Source organism: Anopheles gambiae, chromosome 3 (assembly GCF_943734735.2).
Source record: "Anopheles gambiae chromosome 3, idAnoGambNW_F1_1, whole genome shotgun sequence".
NCBI lineage: Eukaryota > Metazoa > Arthropoda > Insecta > Diptera > Culicidae > Anopheles > Anopheles gambiae.
In genome coordinates this window covers 24039990-24060059 of record NC_064602.1, presented here as the reverse complement: position 1 = coordinate 24060059, position 20070 = coordinate 24039990, and the positions used below count along the sequence as shown (strand labels likewise).

At 44.4% G+C, this 20070-nt stretch overlaps 2 protein-coding genes across 5 annotated transcripts in view; one reads left to right on the top strand and one right to left on the bottom strand.

Moving 5' to 3' along the window:
- Positions 1-1002: 1002 nt before the first annotated feature.
- LOC1279994 (transcription elongation factor S-II) lies at positions 1003-5478 on the bottom strand. Its single transcript, XM_061660058.1, has 2 exons — positions 5003-5478; positions 1003-3546 (listed from the first exon to the last, which is right to left on the bottom strand). The coding sequence occupies exons 1-2, from the start codon at positions 5072-5074 to the stop codon at positions 2599-2601; spliced, it is 1020 nt and encodes a 339-aa protein (XP_061516042.1). The 5' UTR covers positions 5075-5478; the 3' UTR covers positions 1003-2598.
- Positions 5479-7318: 1840 nt separating this feature from the next.
- The window catches only part of LOC1279992 (serine/threonine-protein kinase GL21140), a 30921-nt gene continuing 18169 nt past the window's right edge, over positions 7319-20070 (top strand). For 2 of the 4 annotated variants that reach the window (XM_061657510.1, XM_061657509.1), the window contains exon 1: positions 7320-8348. The gene's annotated coding sequence lies outside the window, so the exon portion shown is untranslated. Of the gene's footprint in view, positions 8349-20070 lie in introns of all 4 variants that reach the window. The other 2 variants (XM_061657507.1, XM_061657508.1) reach the window with 2 other exon arrangements.

Genomic DNA, 20070 nt, shown 5'->3' with positions numbered 1-20070 from the left:
AGCTTCATATTTTGTATTATCACTTTAATTAAGTAGCCAGTTGTCATTGACACACACCACCATCACCACCGTTCTTACCTTGATGGACTGTGCGGATATCCTGAGCGGACTGTGTGTGCGTGTGTGTGTGTGCAGGGGGGAAGAGTGAAATGAAACACCCAATTGGATGCAGCTGTAACATGTGTGACTTGTGTGCGGGGCGAAGCGAAGGAGGTAGTAGCAACCGTGTTATCAGACGACGATGACCAAATTGTAGGTGTGATAAAAGGTTATCTTTGAACACGAGATGAGACGAGATAGGCAAATTAAAAACGCGTATGTAGATCAGAACTCGAGCGGAACCGGGGAGGTGTTTTATGAGGGGGCCAGCAGCCGCTCTTGAGCTACCGAAATTTTATATAATAATTGTACGCTATCTGAAGTACGTCATATTCACCAGTATGATGTTTGACGTCTTTCAACTGTTGAGATCGAGAAGGACGACCATTTGCTTAAATATGTTATTTCCTTTATACAATGTATGACGATGGTTTGCGATGTTTAAACAACCACAGCATAATCCCAAATTCAATCAGAAAAAGCCGTTAAAAAAGGTTAGAGAAAGGAACATGGATTAGTCGTTAATCGTCCTTTTAGGTTTTTTTAAATGTTTTATGTGATTATTGTCATAATCTGAAGCACAAGATATTTTTAATACGGAGCCAAAAATGTCTATAGGATCTGAAAAACTCACAGAAAAAAATAGCTCTAACTGCTTATTTGAAAGTAACGCTTTTTCAAATTGCAAGAACTCAACCCTACGCTATAACTCTTTTCTAATCTGCTAGAGTCCGCTAGGAGCGCTGTAGTCACTAAAGTGAATCCCGTAAGTTCAAAAGTCGTATTTCTACGAGCTCCAAAACGTTGAATTTCATCCTGCTAATGTTGTATCTAAGCCAACATTAATTAACAAAGCGAAATTTTGAACAAATTAAGATAAAATTTAGAACAAATTCTACCCACTCCATTGTTACAGCAATTGTTTATTTCTATTGCAAAAAAAAGGAACTAAACGAACGCGTAAATTAAAGCCAATTACATTGCTGTAATGTCCTACTACACTTAAACATTATTTCCATGCTTCCTTGGTGGTTTCTGCGGGGGCTTTTGGATTGTCTACGTTCGGATCAATGGCCCAAACCCCCTTACCATGGGGGGGGGGGGGGGGGGGCATGGGATGCAAAACAGTGAAACTTCCGTTTCCAGTTGATTACCTGTTACAACACACACGCAAACGTACGAAACTACACCTCACTCTGCATGCCGGGGGTTGTTTTTTCTTCTCTTTTTGTTGCTTTATCGCAGCACATAACGTGACGCAAACATTATTACCGTTTACTTATTTACAGTTACAGTTATATTTTCCTTCGCTTTGCTACATTCCCTACAAATCTCGCTAAATAGCAGTAGCGCGGTGTGAGCAGCAATCGTCGTCCCTGCTCGGTCCCTCACACATGCCACAACATATTCCCCCCGTTTTCCTAACCTAACCAATCTTGGTGTGGTGATCCTTGTAGTGATCCCGCCATCATTATCGTATAGTAGAGCGCGACGGCAGGACGGTTAGCCGGATTGAATTTACACCCGCCGCATCGTTGGAGGGGCCGATGTTGGCGGGTGCAATTGTTACCTCTGAGATCGCTAACCAGCCTTTGCGTACGCCGTTTTGTCTGCTGTTTTGTATTGTTGGAGTTTTTTTTTCTATCGACTATTGTTAATGATCCTTTGTAATGTTAATGATGGTTATGTGTATGTTATGTTCTGTTTGTACGGTTTGTACGCTTTCTGCGTACGACGAAACGTTTGTAAATTTTGTTTGTTTTTCTTTTTAAAACCGGATTCATTTTCACTCGGCACAGGATCGCTTCACACATTTACAATCCGTTAGCTTCTATGTTAGTGCCGCCGACAGTGAATAATTGATTTTTTCCCCATTCGTTTTCCTGCATTCAAGAGAAATTATACGAACGTACATCTTTATCGTCCATATGCTTATCCGTGGGTTTGGGATGTTTAGAATCTAAAATTGATAGCAAAGATTGGGCTATTATTTATAATTTCAGAAAGAAAAAACAAGTAAACTTAATAAATGTAAAAGAGTGAGCCAATTGGGTTTACACAAACGGCCAGCTTACTCAATCGAAGCGCTGCCGAATTTGTTGATTAAATGAATTATTGCAAAGATCGACGTGAAGCGTCCGTACAACCCACAATGGCGTAAGCTTTTGCCTGCTATGTATGCCCACCGCATTGGGGCCATTTGCTGGTATGCACAGTAACGTTGGCTAGTTTGCCAGTATGTTTTAGTTAAAACCCCGAACCTCCTACCAGAACACGTTATCTGGTGAAGGTTACCACAATCATCGTCCATTTCGTTACGATCATTGCAAAAAGACAAAAGACAGTGTCTTCCACATTCCACACAACAAACGCCGCTCCCGTTTGCGAATGAATGGAAACCATAGATCTCGAGCAAGAGACATGAATCGAACACATCTCGCGCGCGCACAACACATCGAACGAACCTGTTGGTTTTTGTTTGTTTGTTTTGTTTTTGTTTTAGCAGAACTTCCAACGGTGGCCACACTCGTTGCACATCACGAACGTGGTCATCGGTTCGTCAGCGCTTCGCGTCTGCAGCTGGTTGTACGTGCAGTTGCGCTTCTTGCACTTGCCGCACTTGAGCAGATCCGTCTTGGTGCCCTGCACCGTCGCCAGCTGCGCGTCGTTGATCGCCTCCTTCACGAACCGATCGCGCAGATGCTTCATCTCGTCGCTCGCCATCTCCTCCGACGTCATCTTGGCCAGCCGCTGGGCCGTGATGGCGCCGCTCACAAAGTTCGCCCGCAAGCTCGGGTTCTTCGGGTCCTTCAAGTTGGCGACCCGCGACCGGACACGATTTTTGTACCGCATGTCCGTGTTTTTAAACTCCACAAAGATGGCCTCCTCCAGCTCCTCCCCGAGCTCTTCCGGCGTTTGGCAGCCCTCCGGCGGTTCGCCGTCGACGCGCAGCGCGTTCGCCAGCATCTCGCGGCACTTCAGCCGCACCGCATCGGTCGTGTTGCTCGACTGCGACGACATGCCGCTCGACGGGGGAGCCTTCGATTTGCTGCTTTCCTTCTCCCGCTCGTAGTCCTTTTTGTTGCCACCGCCGGTACCACCACCGCCGGCGCCGCCGCTGCCGCTGTTCGCTTTGTCACCGCCGGTGCCACCGCCAGCGCCGCCCGATCCGGCGTTGGCACTGTCGGACGATTTGCTGCTCGATTTGCTGCTCGCCTTGCTGGACGACTTGGACGCATCCTTCGAGCCGTCCTTCGACGGTGGCGTGCCGGCCAGGAAGCGCTTCCAGCTCTTGATCAGCGACTTGGCCAGGCTGATCACCTCATCGTCCTTGCTGCACTTGCGCAGCTCGTTCACCGTCATGCCGATGCGCGTTTTCGTCAGTATATCCAGGTCGATGTTTAACCGCTGGAGCTCGCGCAGCAAATCGAGTGCCTGCTCTTGGCCCTAAAATGGTAGAAAAATAACGCCTATTAGTGTTATTTTAACGCTATTTTAAACAAAGAGGGACGCTTCGCTCATTCGAACCCTTTTCGATCCACCCCGCCTACTGCAACTGGATGCATTCGTTGTACGGCGAATGTGTCTGTGTGTATGTGTGCGTGTATCTTATTTGTTTGGGTGTTGTGTTTTGTTTTGGATGCAAAACCGGTTACTCTCTCGGTTCACTCTTTCTCAAGAGCAGCGTTTGCTACGATGTGAGCGTTACCCGCTTCTTCTCGCTTCTCATTTTTCACCCCACGAGTGCGTACGACGGCAGGGTGTGTGTGTGTGCGCGTGCGCGCGCGCGTTTTTATGCCGGCTCACCCGAACCAAGCTGCTTTGGGAGAGCACAGCTTGACGATGGCGAGCAATCCGATCCGCCCAGCCCATCGCGTTTGCCAACTAGAACACAGCACAGCGCAGCTTCCCTGCCCCTGTTGTGTGGAGGAGCATATTTTTCTCGCTGCCACACACGCTCACACACGACAAACCCGATTAAAGTGGCACACAACTACGGGCACGGGCAATCGATTGAGGAGCGGGCCCCGTCCGGGCAGTGAAGCTATCGACTTCAAGCGAAGAGCATTTTAGCGTTGGAGCTTTGCTAAACCAGCACACACCACACGGGGCGTATTTTTCGCGCGCGCGCTCGCATAGGGCGGATTGCAAACACACCAAAATCTCACACATCGCCACTGTGTTTAGGCGGTTCGTGAAGCACACTTCACACCCCGTGGCTGTGTGTGGGTCAGGCGAAGCATCTCGCCGACTCAACGCAGAGTTTGGCAAAGATTACGCAAAGCGTATGGCGATTCGACAAAATAGCCGCGACGGTACGGTATTGTTGAACGAGAGAAGGCCAAACGTTGTGCAAAATCTCTCACAGAAGCTGACAATATTGAGCCCCAATATAGGGAATGAAATATGATTTTCAACATTTCTAGTACATTAAAAAATAATATCAGACCACAATTTCCAAAGCCACCGAGGCGGAACTCCCTGGGGGCAATATAGTGCTCGGTTGAACTGTACCGGCAAGGGGTGTAAAAAGCTTCTATACGTATAATCGGCCAAACAACAGCTTGTTTTTCATCGCCCTTTCCAGTGAGGCATGGAAAGCGTTTTACATTTCCGACCAACAAAGCGGGAAATGAGATGCACACTGCGGGGATAGGGTCTTCATCATGATTATTATTTCCCATCACGATATTCAAACAGGGCTTTTCTTCCTCCAATGTAAAACTGTATTCCGCGCTTGCCAGTTTCTGAGCTTGCAAAATATCGCATAAAGAAGCATCATCATTCTACGGAAGAGAGAAGGAAAGCATAGATTTTTGTTCACCTCCCCTTTGCCCACCCTAAGAACAATATGCGCCCACACACATACACACATACACGCACACACAAGCGCGCTTCTTACCGATCCGTCCGACAGGGAAGTCATTTTGCCCAGCTTTTTCTGAATACGAAACACCTCCTCCTCGACGTTCATCTTTAGGCCAGTGCGAAATGAAGCAGAAAACTGCGAACGGCGGCAACCCTTTTCCTTTATTTGCAAGATCGCAGCTTTGCACTCGGTCCGCTCGGGGCAGCAAGCGGCGCGTTCTGTCTGTGTTTGCTGTGGTGTGTTTGCCCAAACCCTAGGCCAAGAATCCGCACCGCACGAAGAAAGGCGTTGAAACGTTCGCTACCGGATCGGCACTAGTGACATTCACTCGATGAGGATGAGTATTTCTTATAGAGATGCGGTAAATTTCACTATATTTTGCGGAAACGTGCGAAAAACGCGGTTTTCGGTGGCCCGAGCGTAAGAAAACGTCGTCTCTTCGCGTGAAAAAGCTACGAAAAACAACGAATGACAGGTAGTGAGAGGTTGGGCCATCGGTGCCACTGGTAGCCATGTTCTGAGCTTCTGTTTGTCAGATAAAAAGGGAAGTAGAATTATAAAAGGGAACTTCCATTGGAAGACGGACTCGTTGAAAGCGCTTTTTTTTTGTAAAAAGTGGATGTTTGACTCAAAGGGCAACAATTTGTCCAAACTTTCATAAAGTCTGCTTTCGCTAGGTAAGCTTCGATTGTCTCTGAACTACAGATATGCTTTTTTTTTATTAATTTGACAGTTCTTTGAGCAAATTGGTACAAAAAGATACAAAATTGTTAATGTCATAATCTACAGCATATGAAATGAATTTCATGGTCAAATCATCCACGTAAAGCAAAGTCAAATTATAAAAAAGTAGCAATTTTTGGGCTAGAAACCGTTAAATTAGATATACAGGCGGTCCCCGAGATACACGGTTAATGGGGACCAAAATCGGCCGCAAAATACCGCGTATCTCGAATTTCCGCGTATGTCGAATCTTGTGATTTCCAGCCAAAATATCACTAATTTTCGTGCAATTTTGCAAGTAGGGGGTGGTTTTAGCCACCAAATTAATTATTTGATATGTTTCTAATGAATTGCACAGTTTTAAACCATTTGAAATGGTATTTTACATTCGATCAATACGGAAATTATTTGGTATTTCACAATGGATGTGTCAAATCAGTACAATTTGCTCAAAGAACTGTCAGATTTGGAAAACCGCGTATCTCCGAATCCGCGTATAAGAGGTACCGTGTATCTCGGGGACCGCCTGTACATCGATATACGTGCTTTCTTCTCGTTCGCATTATTAGCATATCGCGGGAGCAATCTGTATTGAATTTGCGATTTTTAGATGGAAATTTTCTGCATACAAAAAATTTGATTTATTTACATTGGAATGCCGTTTATACGGGCTTCTCTGGACTTGATCTCGTCTGGATATGCGAATAACACAAATAATGAGCCAAATCATATATTTTATCACCAAATCCTGATTTTAAAAAAAAATTATCGTATTTTTTATAAAAAAAATAAATCAGTTTTTATTAGTTTCATGGTTTTCTAATGAGAACATTTAAAATTTGCTATGAATTAAAGAGTTAGCTTTTTCGAGAGCTTTTTCAAATATCCTCCTGAAAATGCAATGTCAACTGTGTATTGAACTGTCATTTCTTAACATCACGGATAAACGGACAACCGGATAAAAGGTACCCGCATAAACGGTGCTCCATTGTATTTTCTCTCATTTTAGAGTTTTTTTTCTGAAATTTTAGTTTACCATCTAAACCGGTGCTTTTCCGTTGAAAAGTAAAAAAAAGTTTTTTTCCGTAAAAAAACGAAAGCCTCATAGCTTAACTGGTTTGATCAATAGATGGCGTTTTATAATTCATCATTATATTGATGTCCTTTTCTTGCAATGTGTTTCGCCTAGCTTCTTCTAAACATGGCCTATATACCCTTCTAGCTTTCCGAGCAAATATTTATAAGATTGGTCATATGGTCAGATACACGCTTATCAACACCATTGACTATTATTCGTTCAATAAAACGCATGAAAAGCGTTCAATTACTTAATTTTAAACTGTAGATTAGAAGGCTTCGAGTCATTTTCAATTTTATGAGCAGTAATCTAGCAATGATAACAACATTATTCCACAGTAAGGTTTGTCCAACAACTATTTTCGTATGCTGCCGCACGATAAAAAATTACCCATAATTTCTCATTCTTATTTTCCATTTTTACCCCAACTTTCAAACTTATCGTTTTGCTGTCACTTCACACAGCTCCAATCATGGCGTCGCGAAACGTTCGTGACAGCTGCTGTCAATATGGTCCAGCCCAGGTGATCCAACCTCGCAACCGCACGCACCAGCTCAAACACACACACCCCATTGGCAAAGTCCCATTGTTGCTGCAGCTCCATTCCGGTCGAACGGTGGGATCTATTGCTCCAGTGAGAAAGGTTCGCTGCTCCCTAGTACCGCTCCGAAAACAATGCATTTCCCAACCGTGCTGTTGTAGTGTGTGTTTCCCGTGTGTCCGTCTCCGTCGCGAACCGCAATGTACTGAGCTGCAACATCATCATCATCATCATCACCACCGCTACCCCCAGCAACGTCTCACATCCCACCGACGAGCAACGGATTGGCAGCCCAGCCCTAGCCGCGCCACGCCACGGTATCGCCAACAGAAAGTGGCCACTTGTGACGGGGCCATCAGCAGCCCTTCCTGTTCCACTACCTGCAGCTCCCTGTTTTTCGTTTCGGTACAGTGCAGGAAGAGTAATCCTTTTTTTTTTCTACTAAACCTGCTTAAAAATTCGTGCAAAAAAGTGTTTAATGCTGCGTGCATGTGCATTGGCTGTGTAAATCGGGCCCGTGTTCAGTGCAGTGTTGTTGTGTGCGTTGCCGGAAAAAGAAAGCAGCAAAAAATGCTCTCCTAAGTTTGCGCTGAGCACTGCGTGTGTGTGTGTGCCTGTGTATGTGTGCTGTGTATGTGTGTGTATCCCGTTCTGTTTTCCCGTTCGGCGGCGGCCCACCTGTGCGTTTCGGTGTCTAGAATCCGCGGCCGGAAATAATAGGCCGGAGAGAAATTGTTGCAAGAGAAAACGCACAGTGGCTGTGTGAGTGTGTGTGTATGTGTATGTGTGCATGTGTGCGGTGGTGTGTTCGATCAAGTGTTTCGCGTGTGTACCGTTACCGTTTTAATGTGTCTGCTGTAGCAGTAAAAGCGGGAGGCAGTGGTAGCAATAGTAACAGCAACAGCACCAGCAGCAGCATCAACTCCCCAACATACGTGTAGGGCGTTTGCGACGGCAATTGACGTTGTCGTCGTCGGTATTGCATTATTAATTACACGCATACACACACTCAATTGCCCTACACAAAAAAGAAACAGGTAAGCAACATTTGCCGCTTTGTTTTAGCGAATAAAGAACAGTTTTTTTTGGGCTTTATTTGCTCAACCGGCTGCAAACATGTGGGGCAGGATGTGGATTTCCTCTAAAAGAAGGTGCTAAAATGGGGAAGCTGTTAGAAGCGCGACAGACGGAAATCCATTTTCTTGCCCGCATGTGCACTTCAAGGCCTCCTCATCTTCCGCTTTCTGTGTCTCACTGTTTTGTGTGTGCGTGCGTGTGTGTGTGTGTACGCGCGTACAATGTTTACGATGCTGATTGTAAAAAAAAAAGAGAAAAGGCGCCCTTCCTCTCATAAACTTTGCCGCTTTTACTTCACTTGGCTTGGCAAAAATCACATAAAGGAAATGATAAAGCAGAGCACCGCCTAGAGTGGGCGGAATCGAGGAAGCGCAACCTCGAGGCAGCACACCCTTCTGTGGTGACGAGGAGGACGAAGCGTGAAGTAAGAGCGAGAGCGTTTTGCGGGCTGAGCTGTTAAAACAAATCTCGTGCTCGATATGCCGCCCCCCCCCCCCGCCAGTGCCAGTGTCAAGAGCATGTGCGCGCATCGAATCTTCGTTGTTCTTTCCTTCTTGTTCTTCTCTCGTGCCCACCATGCCCTGGCCAGGTGGAATAGTAAAATAACTCTCCTGGGTTGCTGTGATGCTTTTTTAAACAAAAAGCGATAACACGCAATCCTTTTTGTGTTTTAAAAATCCCTTTTTTACTCTCCTGCATCAAAGATGGCTGGATTTATGCTTCGTTCATAAGGGGTGGTGAAGGGGGGGGGGGGGGGTTGTTTTTGTTGTTGTGGAAGGGAGAAGTGGGGGATTTTTTTTATTCGCTATAGTGGTGGGAAAAATGAAGTTTACTGGAATCGTTTCCTGATAGCTGGTCCGGAATCAGTTTCCGGAATCGGCTCGGGAATCGGAATCGGCTCAGGAATCGGAATCGGCTCCTGAATCGGGTCCGGAATTGGAAGCGTCCTGGAAAATCGCAATTTGTTCCGGAACCGGCAACGGAATCAGAATCTGTTCCGGAATTTGAATCGATTCCGGAGTCGGAATCATGTCCGAAATTGGAATCGGCTCCGGAATCAGAATCGGGTTCGAAATCAAAGTCAGTTTCAGAAACTCCATAAGAATAGGCGTTTGGGCCCAATGGTAATACGAATTGATAAGCCTCAAACAATTCAAATTTGCTTGAAAACGATCCATTCTTATGGAGATTCTCCTACTGATTTCGCTTCTGAAACTTGTTATTTAAATGATTCTCATTCTGGAGCTAATTCCAACTGTGGAATCAATTTTAATTCCGTTTCCGGAGCGAATTGTTATTCCCAGGACGAATCCGATTCCGATTCCGATTCCGATTCCGAAGCCGATTCCGATTCCGAAGCCGATTCCGATTCCGAAGCCGATTCCGATTCCGGATACGATTCCAGATTCAGAGTCAAATTCAGAATGGGATCTGAAGTTAGTCCCGGAATCGGGATCGCTTCGAGCATCGGAACCGGCTCCGAAATTGATTCTAACCACGGTATCGGAATCGGGTAGGTCCGATTCCGAGCATCCATCACTAAGTTCGCAAAATGCACCGTAAGCAAACTTGCGTCCCCTACCGTACCGAAAAGGTTTCTTATTTCAAAAGATTGGACTTGAATTTTGCTCACTCGTCCGAATGACATTTGGCTTGAAAATTAGAAAAAAAAACAAAATGCAAAATTGTTCTTAAGTTCACTGTGCGTGTGTGTGTGTTTGTGCGGGTCGTCCTTATTGTAGTGCCAAAACGCCACGCCACATTTAGCAACAACAGAAATAGAAAGGCTTTTTTGTTGTTGCTGATGATGTCGGTTCGTCGTCTTATGAAAGGCCAAAATTGTGTTTCTTTTCGCAGTGTGTGCAGTGCGTGGAATGGAGTGTGGAGAAAAAAGAAAGTTGCGCTGACCACATTTGTGTGCCCAATTTGCAAGCCACATCCAATCCATCGAACTGTTTTCGCAGCCACGCACACACACACACACACACACAGCGGCACTTTCCTACGTGTTCAACCTGTGCGTTATGCTGCTGTCCGTCCCGGTCAGGAAGCCCAACTACATTTTTTTCTGCTTCATTCTCCCCTCAAACACACACACACGCGCGCACGACCGGATATCCGGCATGTGGATGCGAAAGTAGCGATGTATGTGTGTGTGATTTTAAATATTTTCATTGAGCTAAACCACCATCCCGCCCGGTGGTGGTATGTTGTTCCCACTTTGCGCCTGTCTCTCCCCGTCGTGCCCGATTGCAACATTGGAATTTAGAACGCACACACTTTCGCGCAAAAGGAAAAACAAAGCACGCGCGCCACTAACTGTAACAAAAAGTCACCCTCCGTGCGGTGTGCGCACTGTGGCAACTGTGGCGGGGCGGGTGTATTGTGCTCCACCCTATTTGGCATTGGAGAAGCCGAACCCGACGACGACGCACCATGATGCCGGTCGGCGACATCAGCGTCTTCCAAGTGTCGATGTCAAGGAGATTCTAAAAATGAACCGCGGGGTGGGGAATGCGTCTACGAATTGTGACGGTGTGTGTACGCATGACTCCTTCCCTACGGGCACAGCTCCCTGTAGAAGCATTTTCCCCTCCTCTACCATTTGTCGACTGGTCGGGCACCACTTGCCTTTAGCAGATGTTAGACTTACTGTTGCCGCCTCCCATTCCGCTGTCTTCCGAAAGTGCAAAAGGAACTGCTGCTTTTCATTCTCCGCCGCATGTTGGACGTATTCCCTTTTTCCATGTAGTTAGAGCACGGGATCGATTTTGTTTAAAACACTCCGTGTGTGTGTACAGCATCTCAGCAGCTTCTTCCGGTTTTCGGGGCGTGATGAAGATACATGGTATTGTTTAAACTGCGTCCAACGTTGCGAAGATATTGCCCCATCAACAACTGGAACGCATGCTGCTACTGCTGCTTCCCTGCACGCACGGTCGGTAGACTAATTATTACATTAGAAATCCATCCAACAGCTCCACGAGGCATGTCGAGTCAACTCATAACGATGCGAGCGATTAGCACTGAACTGGCTGAGCTCTGATCGGCAGAGTGGAGTGGTGTGGTGCGAGTGTGAAGCTGTCTAAACTTCCCATCTTACCTCGGGAAGCCAGCCAGGGTAAGGAAGCGTGGAAAAATATTTAAACGATGAGAAGCATGCAAGAGCGAGAGCGGGAGCAAGCCTTAGTTGATATTTATGGTCCACATTCTCTAATGTGGGTTCGTCTAAAGATTTATGAGAAGCGCGGTTGGAAAAAGCCATTGCGAAAGGCGAGACACACCAGCAGCGGCTTATTGTGACGAATGGACTCTGGGCTAAAATCACACCATTATGGGGCATTTCTGTGGTGGAGTGAGCATTTTAAACCAATAACAATATGTCGTTCATCTTTAGTGTACATATTTCAATGTTGACTAGCCTTCTTTAACGTACTTTTTGCTAGCTATTTTAACAGCTTTTCTTACAGGATAGGCGTTCTCATAGTCCTGGACTCTTTTTATCGGAAGTGAACTTCATATGATGAAAATTGGACTCTTCGGCACCCTTTTTCTTTTTCACCCAAATTCCAATTGGATTTGTCCAACAGGATGCTATAGAGTACAATTCTCATTACATTAAGTTCATTTCACGTAAGAAGGAGTCAATAAAGTGTCCCTCAGCTATGAGAACTCCTGGAAAACCCTGTAACTCACCTTTTGAATTTGACACCATTTTGACAGGTTTTAGTTGTGCGATCGAAGAAGGCGTTGAAATTCTGCTTCAAATTGTCCGTTATGCTCGTTTAATATTGTCTTCGATTTCCGGAACCGGAACATGTAAATGGCATACAGGGTATTCCAGCAGTTCTCATACCTGTGGGACACTTAATTGACTCCTTCTTAAGTGAAATGAACTTAATGTATTGGGAATCGGACTCTATGGCACGATTGTGGGACAAATCCAATAGGAATTTCCAAGGAGCCTGACCAAATAAGGTGCCGTAGAGTCCAATTCCCACAATTCACTTCCAATAAGAAAGAGTCAAGGAAGTGGCCGACAACTATGAGAACCCCTGGAAAACTCTGTAAGACTAAATTTGAAATTGGAACACATTTTTTGTGTTAATTTTGAATTTATTTGTAATGATATAACATACACAATTGACGTTCAAACTGCATTTGTGTTACTTCCGCCCAGCGCTGCTACATTCTAGCAAGATCGACCGATCGTTCCAGACGACGCTGTTCCTTCCACCGATCGTGTTCGCTCTATTGGGTACACATTGTACAAACAGCAGCAATTCAATAGCCGCTTCCGTGCACTTCGCGCGGCCTCTTCCACCCACTTGCTTGCCTGCTGCTCACCGAAGTGTGCCTAATGATTGCACATGATTGTCTTTTCATTGAATATTGCGCTTCTTACGACGGTGCGCCGCTGCGCTGCGCATGTGTTTGGTGACAGTCCACATGAAATGAAATCTTTCCTACACGATGTGTCGCTCTGCGTTGTGAGTTTCCAGAAGGAAAAACGAGCAAAAACAACACCTTTTATTTATAGGGACAGTGCTGGAAATAGTAACATGTGTGTGTTCTGGTGACCTATAAAACGCAGGAAAAGGAGCTATGCCACTACATCGTCATCTCTACTCCCTTGGGCGGCTTATCTACCCGCGGTACTTCTGAACGGGTGTGGATCCAAGAGTGTGGCCGGAAAAAGAGGTTTGGCATCTGGCCGCCCGAGGGGAGGTGGCTTTTGGCGGATTGATTTGTTGTACAGCACTCGAACGGCGAGCCGAAGTATTTCGTTTCCTTTACTACCTATCTTACCCGGTAGCTTAGTGGGTTAATGGGCGTGCCAAGGCGTTTGTGTGGAGCCCGCCGTCAGCCGGTGCTTAAGATGGGTACGAGATTAGATGACCTTTAGGAGGGATGGTTGGGTTTGGTGTTGTTCGTGCTTGACTTTTTTTTTAAATATAATTCAAAACAAATAATTAAAATTAATTGCAACACTTGTACATTTTAGGCATACAAGCTTGTCCTCATCGCTGTTTTAAGTGTTTTTTGAATGAGTTGTTGTGATTCTAAGCCAGAATTGAGACAAAAAGGTTTAGCTTTCACATCTTATCCTATTTTAAATGAAAGTCAATCGATAAGAAATCATGGAATCATGTATGTTCAATTCTTAATCGGTCCCTTGTGCTCCTTCTTCTTGTAAATTCCTTAAACGAAACATAAAATGCCACCATTAATTGCATTTATTTTCACCCCATCCTTCGACGCATCATACAACTTACACCCCCGTTATGCTTAAATTGCCATTGAACACAGCAACTTTACAACCGTCTGTGTGGCATAAATTAAACCTGTTAAAAACCTGTGGCCGCCTCGATATTGGAAACGAAATCATGCCCCCAAAACGAAGCTGCATGCACACGCGACGTCTCAAAAGTGAAATGTAGAAGACACAAAAAAGGGGCACAACGGCTGGATAATTTTAGGTGTCATTAAACGATTCCTTTCACCTTCATTGCCGCCGCACTTTCGCCGATATTCATTCGGAGCCGATTGATGCGTAAAAGTGGACAGAGCAATTGCTTAAAATTGTAAAGTGCAAATGAATGCGTTATAAATATCATTGGCAGGCGGGGCTTCTTATGTGATACGACGGTGTACACATTTCAATGAATATCTTTTCTCTTGCCGCCACACCACACACAGAGAGAGTGATAAAGGAAAAAAGGAGGTATAAGTACACGAAAACGTGCGTGATTTGATGTGTATGTATGATTTTCGTAAGGCGGCGCTCTAGCAGCAATCGAACAGGACATCCGACACGAACAAACCCATATAATCTTATGGAGGTGCACTGTCAGACACAAACAAGACAAACAAGACAAACATCGAGTTGAGCATGTCAGTTGATTCTGTCTGTGATGTTGACCTGTTGACCTGTGCTGTGAGTACCTTGGCTGTCAAACGCTTCACAGCTACAGTAGATAATTTCAATTCGGGACATTTTCAAGTTTCCTTACGTAGTTTGTCTCTTTTTCTTCTTAAAACTGCATGCAAAATATTTAAAATAATCAATAATTATAGTAATGCTTCACAATCAATTCTAACATCAAATATACAGGCTTGAACCGTATTAAACTATTGCGTGTACATAATGCATGTGTATGCACTGTATGTGTTTTGGCATGGACGTTTTTTTTTAATGTTTCAATTTTAAATTTGAATGATTTTTATATTATTATTGATGTGAATTACAGTATACGCTTGGTAATCCGCACGCTCGATAATCCGCACTTTTGACAACTAATTTCACGAGGTGAACAGTGTTCGATCAAAAGTAGTGAACTATGATTAAAAAAATTAATATTAATAACGTCAAAACGTCATTCGATAATCCGCACTCAATCAAGTGTGGATTACTGAGTGTATCTTCTTCTTCTTCTTCTTCTTTTTGGCTCAACAACCGTTTTCGGTCACCTGTACCACTACTTGTGGGCTTGGCTTTCAGCGACTTATTGATCCCCCCATAGCAGGATAGTAAGTCCTACGTATGGCGGCACGGTCCATTTGGGGCTTGAACCCATGGCGGGCATGTTGTTACAGGGTTTTCCAGGAGTTCTCATAGCTGTGGGAAACTTTATTGACTTTTTCTTACATGAAATGATCTTATTGTAATGGGAATTGTACTCTCTAGCCCCCTTGTTGGACAAATGCAATAGGAATTTCCAACGAGCCTGGCCAAAAAGGGTGCCATAGAGTCGAATTTCCAACATATGAAGTTCACTTCCAACAGGAAAAAGTTTAGGAAGTGTCCCACCACTATAAGATCCCCTCGAAAACCCTGTAAGTCGTACAAGTTGACAACTGTACTATGAGGCCGGCTACGTGATTGAGTGTATACTGTAGTAATAAATTATTTGTTGAATCTTCCCCCTGTAGATGGATATGAATTTGAACTATGAAAATGCTTAATTTTCAAGATGAAAAGACAGGTGACAAACAGACAGACAGACATGACATGTCTATAAGACATCGAACAGCTGTCAGAGCACCTATCGAACATAGTCGTGTTTGTTTGTCTCGTTCGATTGGTGCCAGAGCGCCGTCTAAGCCAACTTTTCTCTTGAACTGATCGTGCGACCATTTAAATCACAAACAAATCCACAATAATGGCCATTATGATACATTGTGGGGCCTTTTTTTACTCTGAGGCCAGCCGAACGCCAACCTTGGCCCTTAGCAGCAGCAGGGTTAGCTCGTTAACCTAAACGTCTTATCTGTTGACAGCATCGAGTTGCAGTAGGACGAACGTAGCCAACCCACGACAAGCACAAATGCACGATAAAGCTTGATCGCTATCATACTTTGTTTGTGTGTGTGTACGGTAATTGTTTGCCGGTTTTGTCCCCGGGATAGAGTAGAAGAACATATAAAAGCGCCAACTGGCGCTTATCTGAATGAGCATTGCGGAGGTTTTTTTTGCATATTTTTCTTTTCTGCAAAGTTCTCCACCACCCAGTTTCGTTGTGTCCATAAATAATTGTTCTAAAAGGAAAAGAAAAAGCGAGTACATTTGTTTTGCACTTCGAACCGAAAGTTTAGCTTCAGTTGTTTTGTTTTGCCGGCTGTGTAAAACGTGCAAATAAATCGTTGTTAATTACGCGACTTGTACCACTTTGCCTTACTCCTTACTCAGTCGGTGAAAAAAGGAACAAAATCGAAAATGCTCAAACCTTCTCCCCGCCTAACCTAAATAAATTCACTCGATCATTTGCAATCGGTGCTGCTGCCCCCTCGACCGTCAAAAAGGGATGTTTTATGGGTGGAAATACTTTCTCCAGTTCCAGCGTTGCCAAACGGTTATGCCAAACGGTGCGTGCACCCGAGAGCCGACTGGTTGCCGGTGTTCAGTATTGCTTTGAATGTTGGTTCTGTTTCTGTTTCCATTTTCAATAATATCTTAACCACTTTTGCTCCACCACGATGGACGACTGTTCGTCGGTATTGCACATAAGTGGAGGAGTAAAACTCGTACGAAAATAGGGAAAGCCTAAGTCGTTCATTTGGTGCCGGCCAAGTCGCGATGTAGGCAAAGTTGGACTCTGTGTCTGTTTCATGGATGATTGATGAAAGATGTCACCGGTTCTGTCGGAAAGCATTCGCAGCACTGATGTTTTACACGATTTACGCAAATACGTCGCCCGTGGATGATGATGGCGCAGTTCGGGTGTTTTGCCAGTGCGCTATTTTGGTTATTGAAGCTCGATATATGTACTACTCTCTCATCGTGTTGTTGGTCCGAGAGGTAGCTTCAACGTTGCTTTCTGCTTGAGTCCCTTCAATCACAATCACAATCGCATCAGTCATTTTCCATCCTGCAATAAGTTACACGACACGATGGCCAACAATTACTCGGCCACGTCGGAGGGAAAGGTCTATTGCGCCACGGTCTGTAACTATCGCTATGCGGCAAAAATGAATCTTTTCTCGTCCTTTTCAGACCTCACCAGTTGATCTCAATTGCTTTCGGGTCCAATTATCTACACTGCGTCTGCGGTGGCTTGTGTGTTTTGGTTCCTACTCTACTGCTGGGCTTCTCAGTCCTTCCACATGTTCGTGACAGTAGTCAATATAGTAGTAATAGCAGTCAGCGTGTTGGGAGTTGGGGTTGGATAATATTGGAGCAGTATTTATGTCGGTTTCGATTGTTGCTGCTAGTGTGTTCTATCAGAGAGGGTACGAGCGTGTGTGTGTTTGTGTGATTTGTTACACCGGCGACGGACGTTTTGCCCGGTGTCAATGCTCTTGTTGATTTATGCTCTCATTTTGCGGCCCAACTTAACGTTCAACAGTTTGGTACAGCGTCATAGAAGATGGTAGAACCTACGGAATTTTCATAATAATACAAGAAACCGGCAATATTTTTAGAGTCGAGAATATTTTAACGACGGATAAAGTGCAAGCCATTCAACATAACTTAAAAGTAATACATCAAAATTATAAAATACTTAAAAAATTTAAAAAAAATTATCGTTAGAATCTTTATAAAGTGAAATATTTTGTTGGTTCATTAATTGTTGGTGGTTTTGTTTTTTTTGTGGAATCCTTTAAACCGTTTTAATAATCTGGATAATTGCATTATAATTCAATCCGATTCGATCTCAGGAAACGCACTGAAAGGTGAACCTCCAAATACAAAAATTGATAAACGTGACTTCGACATTAGTGTTGTGTTTCATGAATCTTTTGACAAGATTCATTCATATGAATCTTTGATTAAGATTCATTCGAATCACGAGTCGAATCTTGACTCTGAATCTTAAGAATCATGAATCTCAAAATTCATGAATCTCAAGATACATGAATCTTCAGATTCATAAATTTTGGATTCATGAATCTCGAGATTCATGAATCTCAAGATCATGAGATTCATGAATCTTCAGAGATTAATGAATCTTCAAAGATTAATGTATCTTCAAAGATTCATGAATCTCAAGATTCATGATTCTTGTCATCCGAGATTCAGATTCGTTGAATCATTTCAAAGATTCATTCAGATTCATGAATCTGAATCAAGTATACCCAACATTATTCGACAGATTTCGGTTGGCTGAATAAAAGGTGCATTATTCTTGCCTGATCGATGCAGGCCCAATTATCTACTCGTTAGAGGCATCGGCTCCTGCACGACCAGAAGCGACCGATTCCCATCTCAACCCAACACTTCGCAGCAAGCACTTGACTGTGTTTGATTGCGTGACACCTTTATTAAGGCCCAAGAAAGCCTGTACAAACTGGCATAAACAAAAAGAGTATATTGTCAAAAAAAAACACCCTTTTTATCTCTTTAAAAAATAAGAATAAAGGGGATTGTTGCAGCTTTATAGGGTGTCCCTTTATACACTTGTATTGTGAAAATCATAATGCATCACATTCTACCAGGCGCCACCAGCACACTTCTTTACCCAGCGGTTGCACATAGCCTTTATGATCTAGCACGATTCGGTTGTTGAGCGCGACTCCTTCAACGCAGCATTGTTTGCATGATGAGGCTTATCTGTAAGTCTCGACAAGCACAAGATGAGCCCTCCGGTCGTCGCTGGCGATTGCGCTTACAGGGTTAGTGATAAAATCCGTGCCGATGGACATGCATAAAAACCCACAACACAACAGTGTTGTTGACAGTGTAGTACATAATTTGGAGCGCCGTTGAAAAAGAATATGGTAATTGTGCCACTCACACAATTTTATCTCCTTTTCCTGCTTAAAAAGGTAGCGCGCACAAACAAGCACGCGCTACGTGTTTGGCTAGCTTGCTGCTATGGATCCACGTGCACGTGTGTACAGTGTTTGGCCAGTGGCAACTAGATGGATTACAGTTATTGTAGTAGCCACTACAATGCCACGCGTCTTTACCACCTTTGGAGTTTAGGCTTGGGGCTTGACTCTAACGTTGACGTGAAAATATTTCATTTTTATTACGCACACGTTTCATCACCATGCTTGGCTGGCCATCCCAGGGAGTGGCGCTTCTAACTTTACCCGTTTTCGCCCTCCATACGAATTTGTTGTTGATAAAATGGGAGGTCTCTTGTACATTGAAAGCAGGAAGAGAGGAGTGCAGTGACGGTTGTGAACGCGAAACTCCACAGGGAGTTTCTACACTTTCCAGCTGCTGGCCTACTTTGATGCACGTGTAATTATGCCGAATGTTCTTAAGCTACTTTTGTAAAGCACCGGGTGGACAATCATCACACGGTAAGGATGGGCTGATGAGAGGAGGGTGGTGGGCAATCCTAAGGCCGCCCGAGATTGTGTGCGCCGCACATTCTGTGAAAACCGACGGTGATGACGAACGCGGCGGTCCGGATTGCGATGTGTCGTGTGTGAAACCATTTGCTGGTAGGGGAGGCGCTTTAGACACGCAAATCGGGAGACTTTTTTCTTCCTTTTTGTTGCTTTACATCATTCAAAACAGCAATGTTTCCAACGCGCTCGGCTGCCGTTTCAATGAATTCGCTCCAGTAACGTACGGCAACGGTGTTGTTCGACTTAATGATGTAGGTCAACCGTGTTACTAGCTTCTGCTTCATGCTGACGAGCCGTTAATGTGTTTTTTAGCTGTGTTACTTGTTTCTTAGTGTACGCGGCTTTATACGTCATTCTTCATTTAACATACCGAAGCAATCAACATTTCAACAGCAAAATCATGTTAAAAGAAACAGTTCTGCTGTCGATCGACTGGGTGGATCTTTTTGGGTGGTTTTGTAATATTATGGGCCACATTATTGTGAAACTCTTCAGCAGAAGCATCCTATTTGAACATGCTATGTTTCATGAGTTGTATTTATTTATTGTAAAATCCTTTAATTTCATGTGAAATCCCTTGCGAAATGTCTATTTTACAAACCTCAAACCTTTTTAAAACAAAGTTGTAGGCCAACCCGGGGCTCGCCTTATGACAAATGGCATCGATGGATTTCTTCCGGTGGGTGTGGACGGCCAATATCGTAACGCCAAACACGTGCTGTCCCCAAGCCTTCCACAAATAAATCTTCAAATGGATGAGTCATACCTTCAAACGCTCTCCTCCATGTTGCGTTCATTTCGTGGGAATGAGGAAGAAAGAAATCCCCAAAGGATCAGCCCCACGAGGAGGATCGCACAGCGTGAGAAGTACAAAACAAA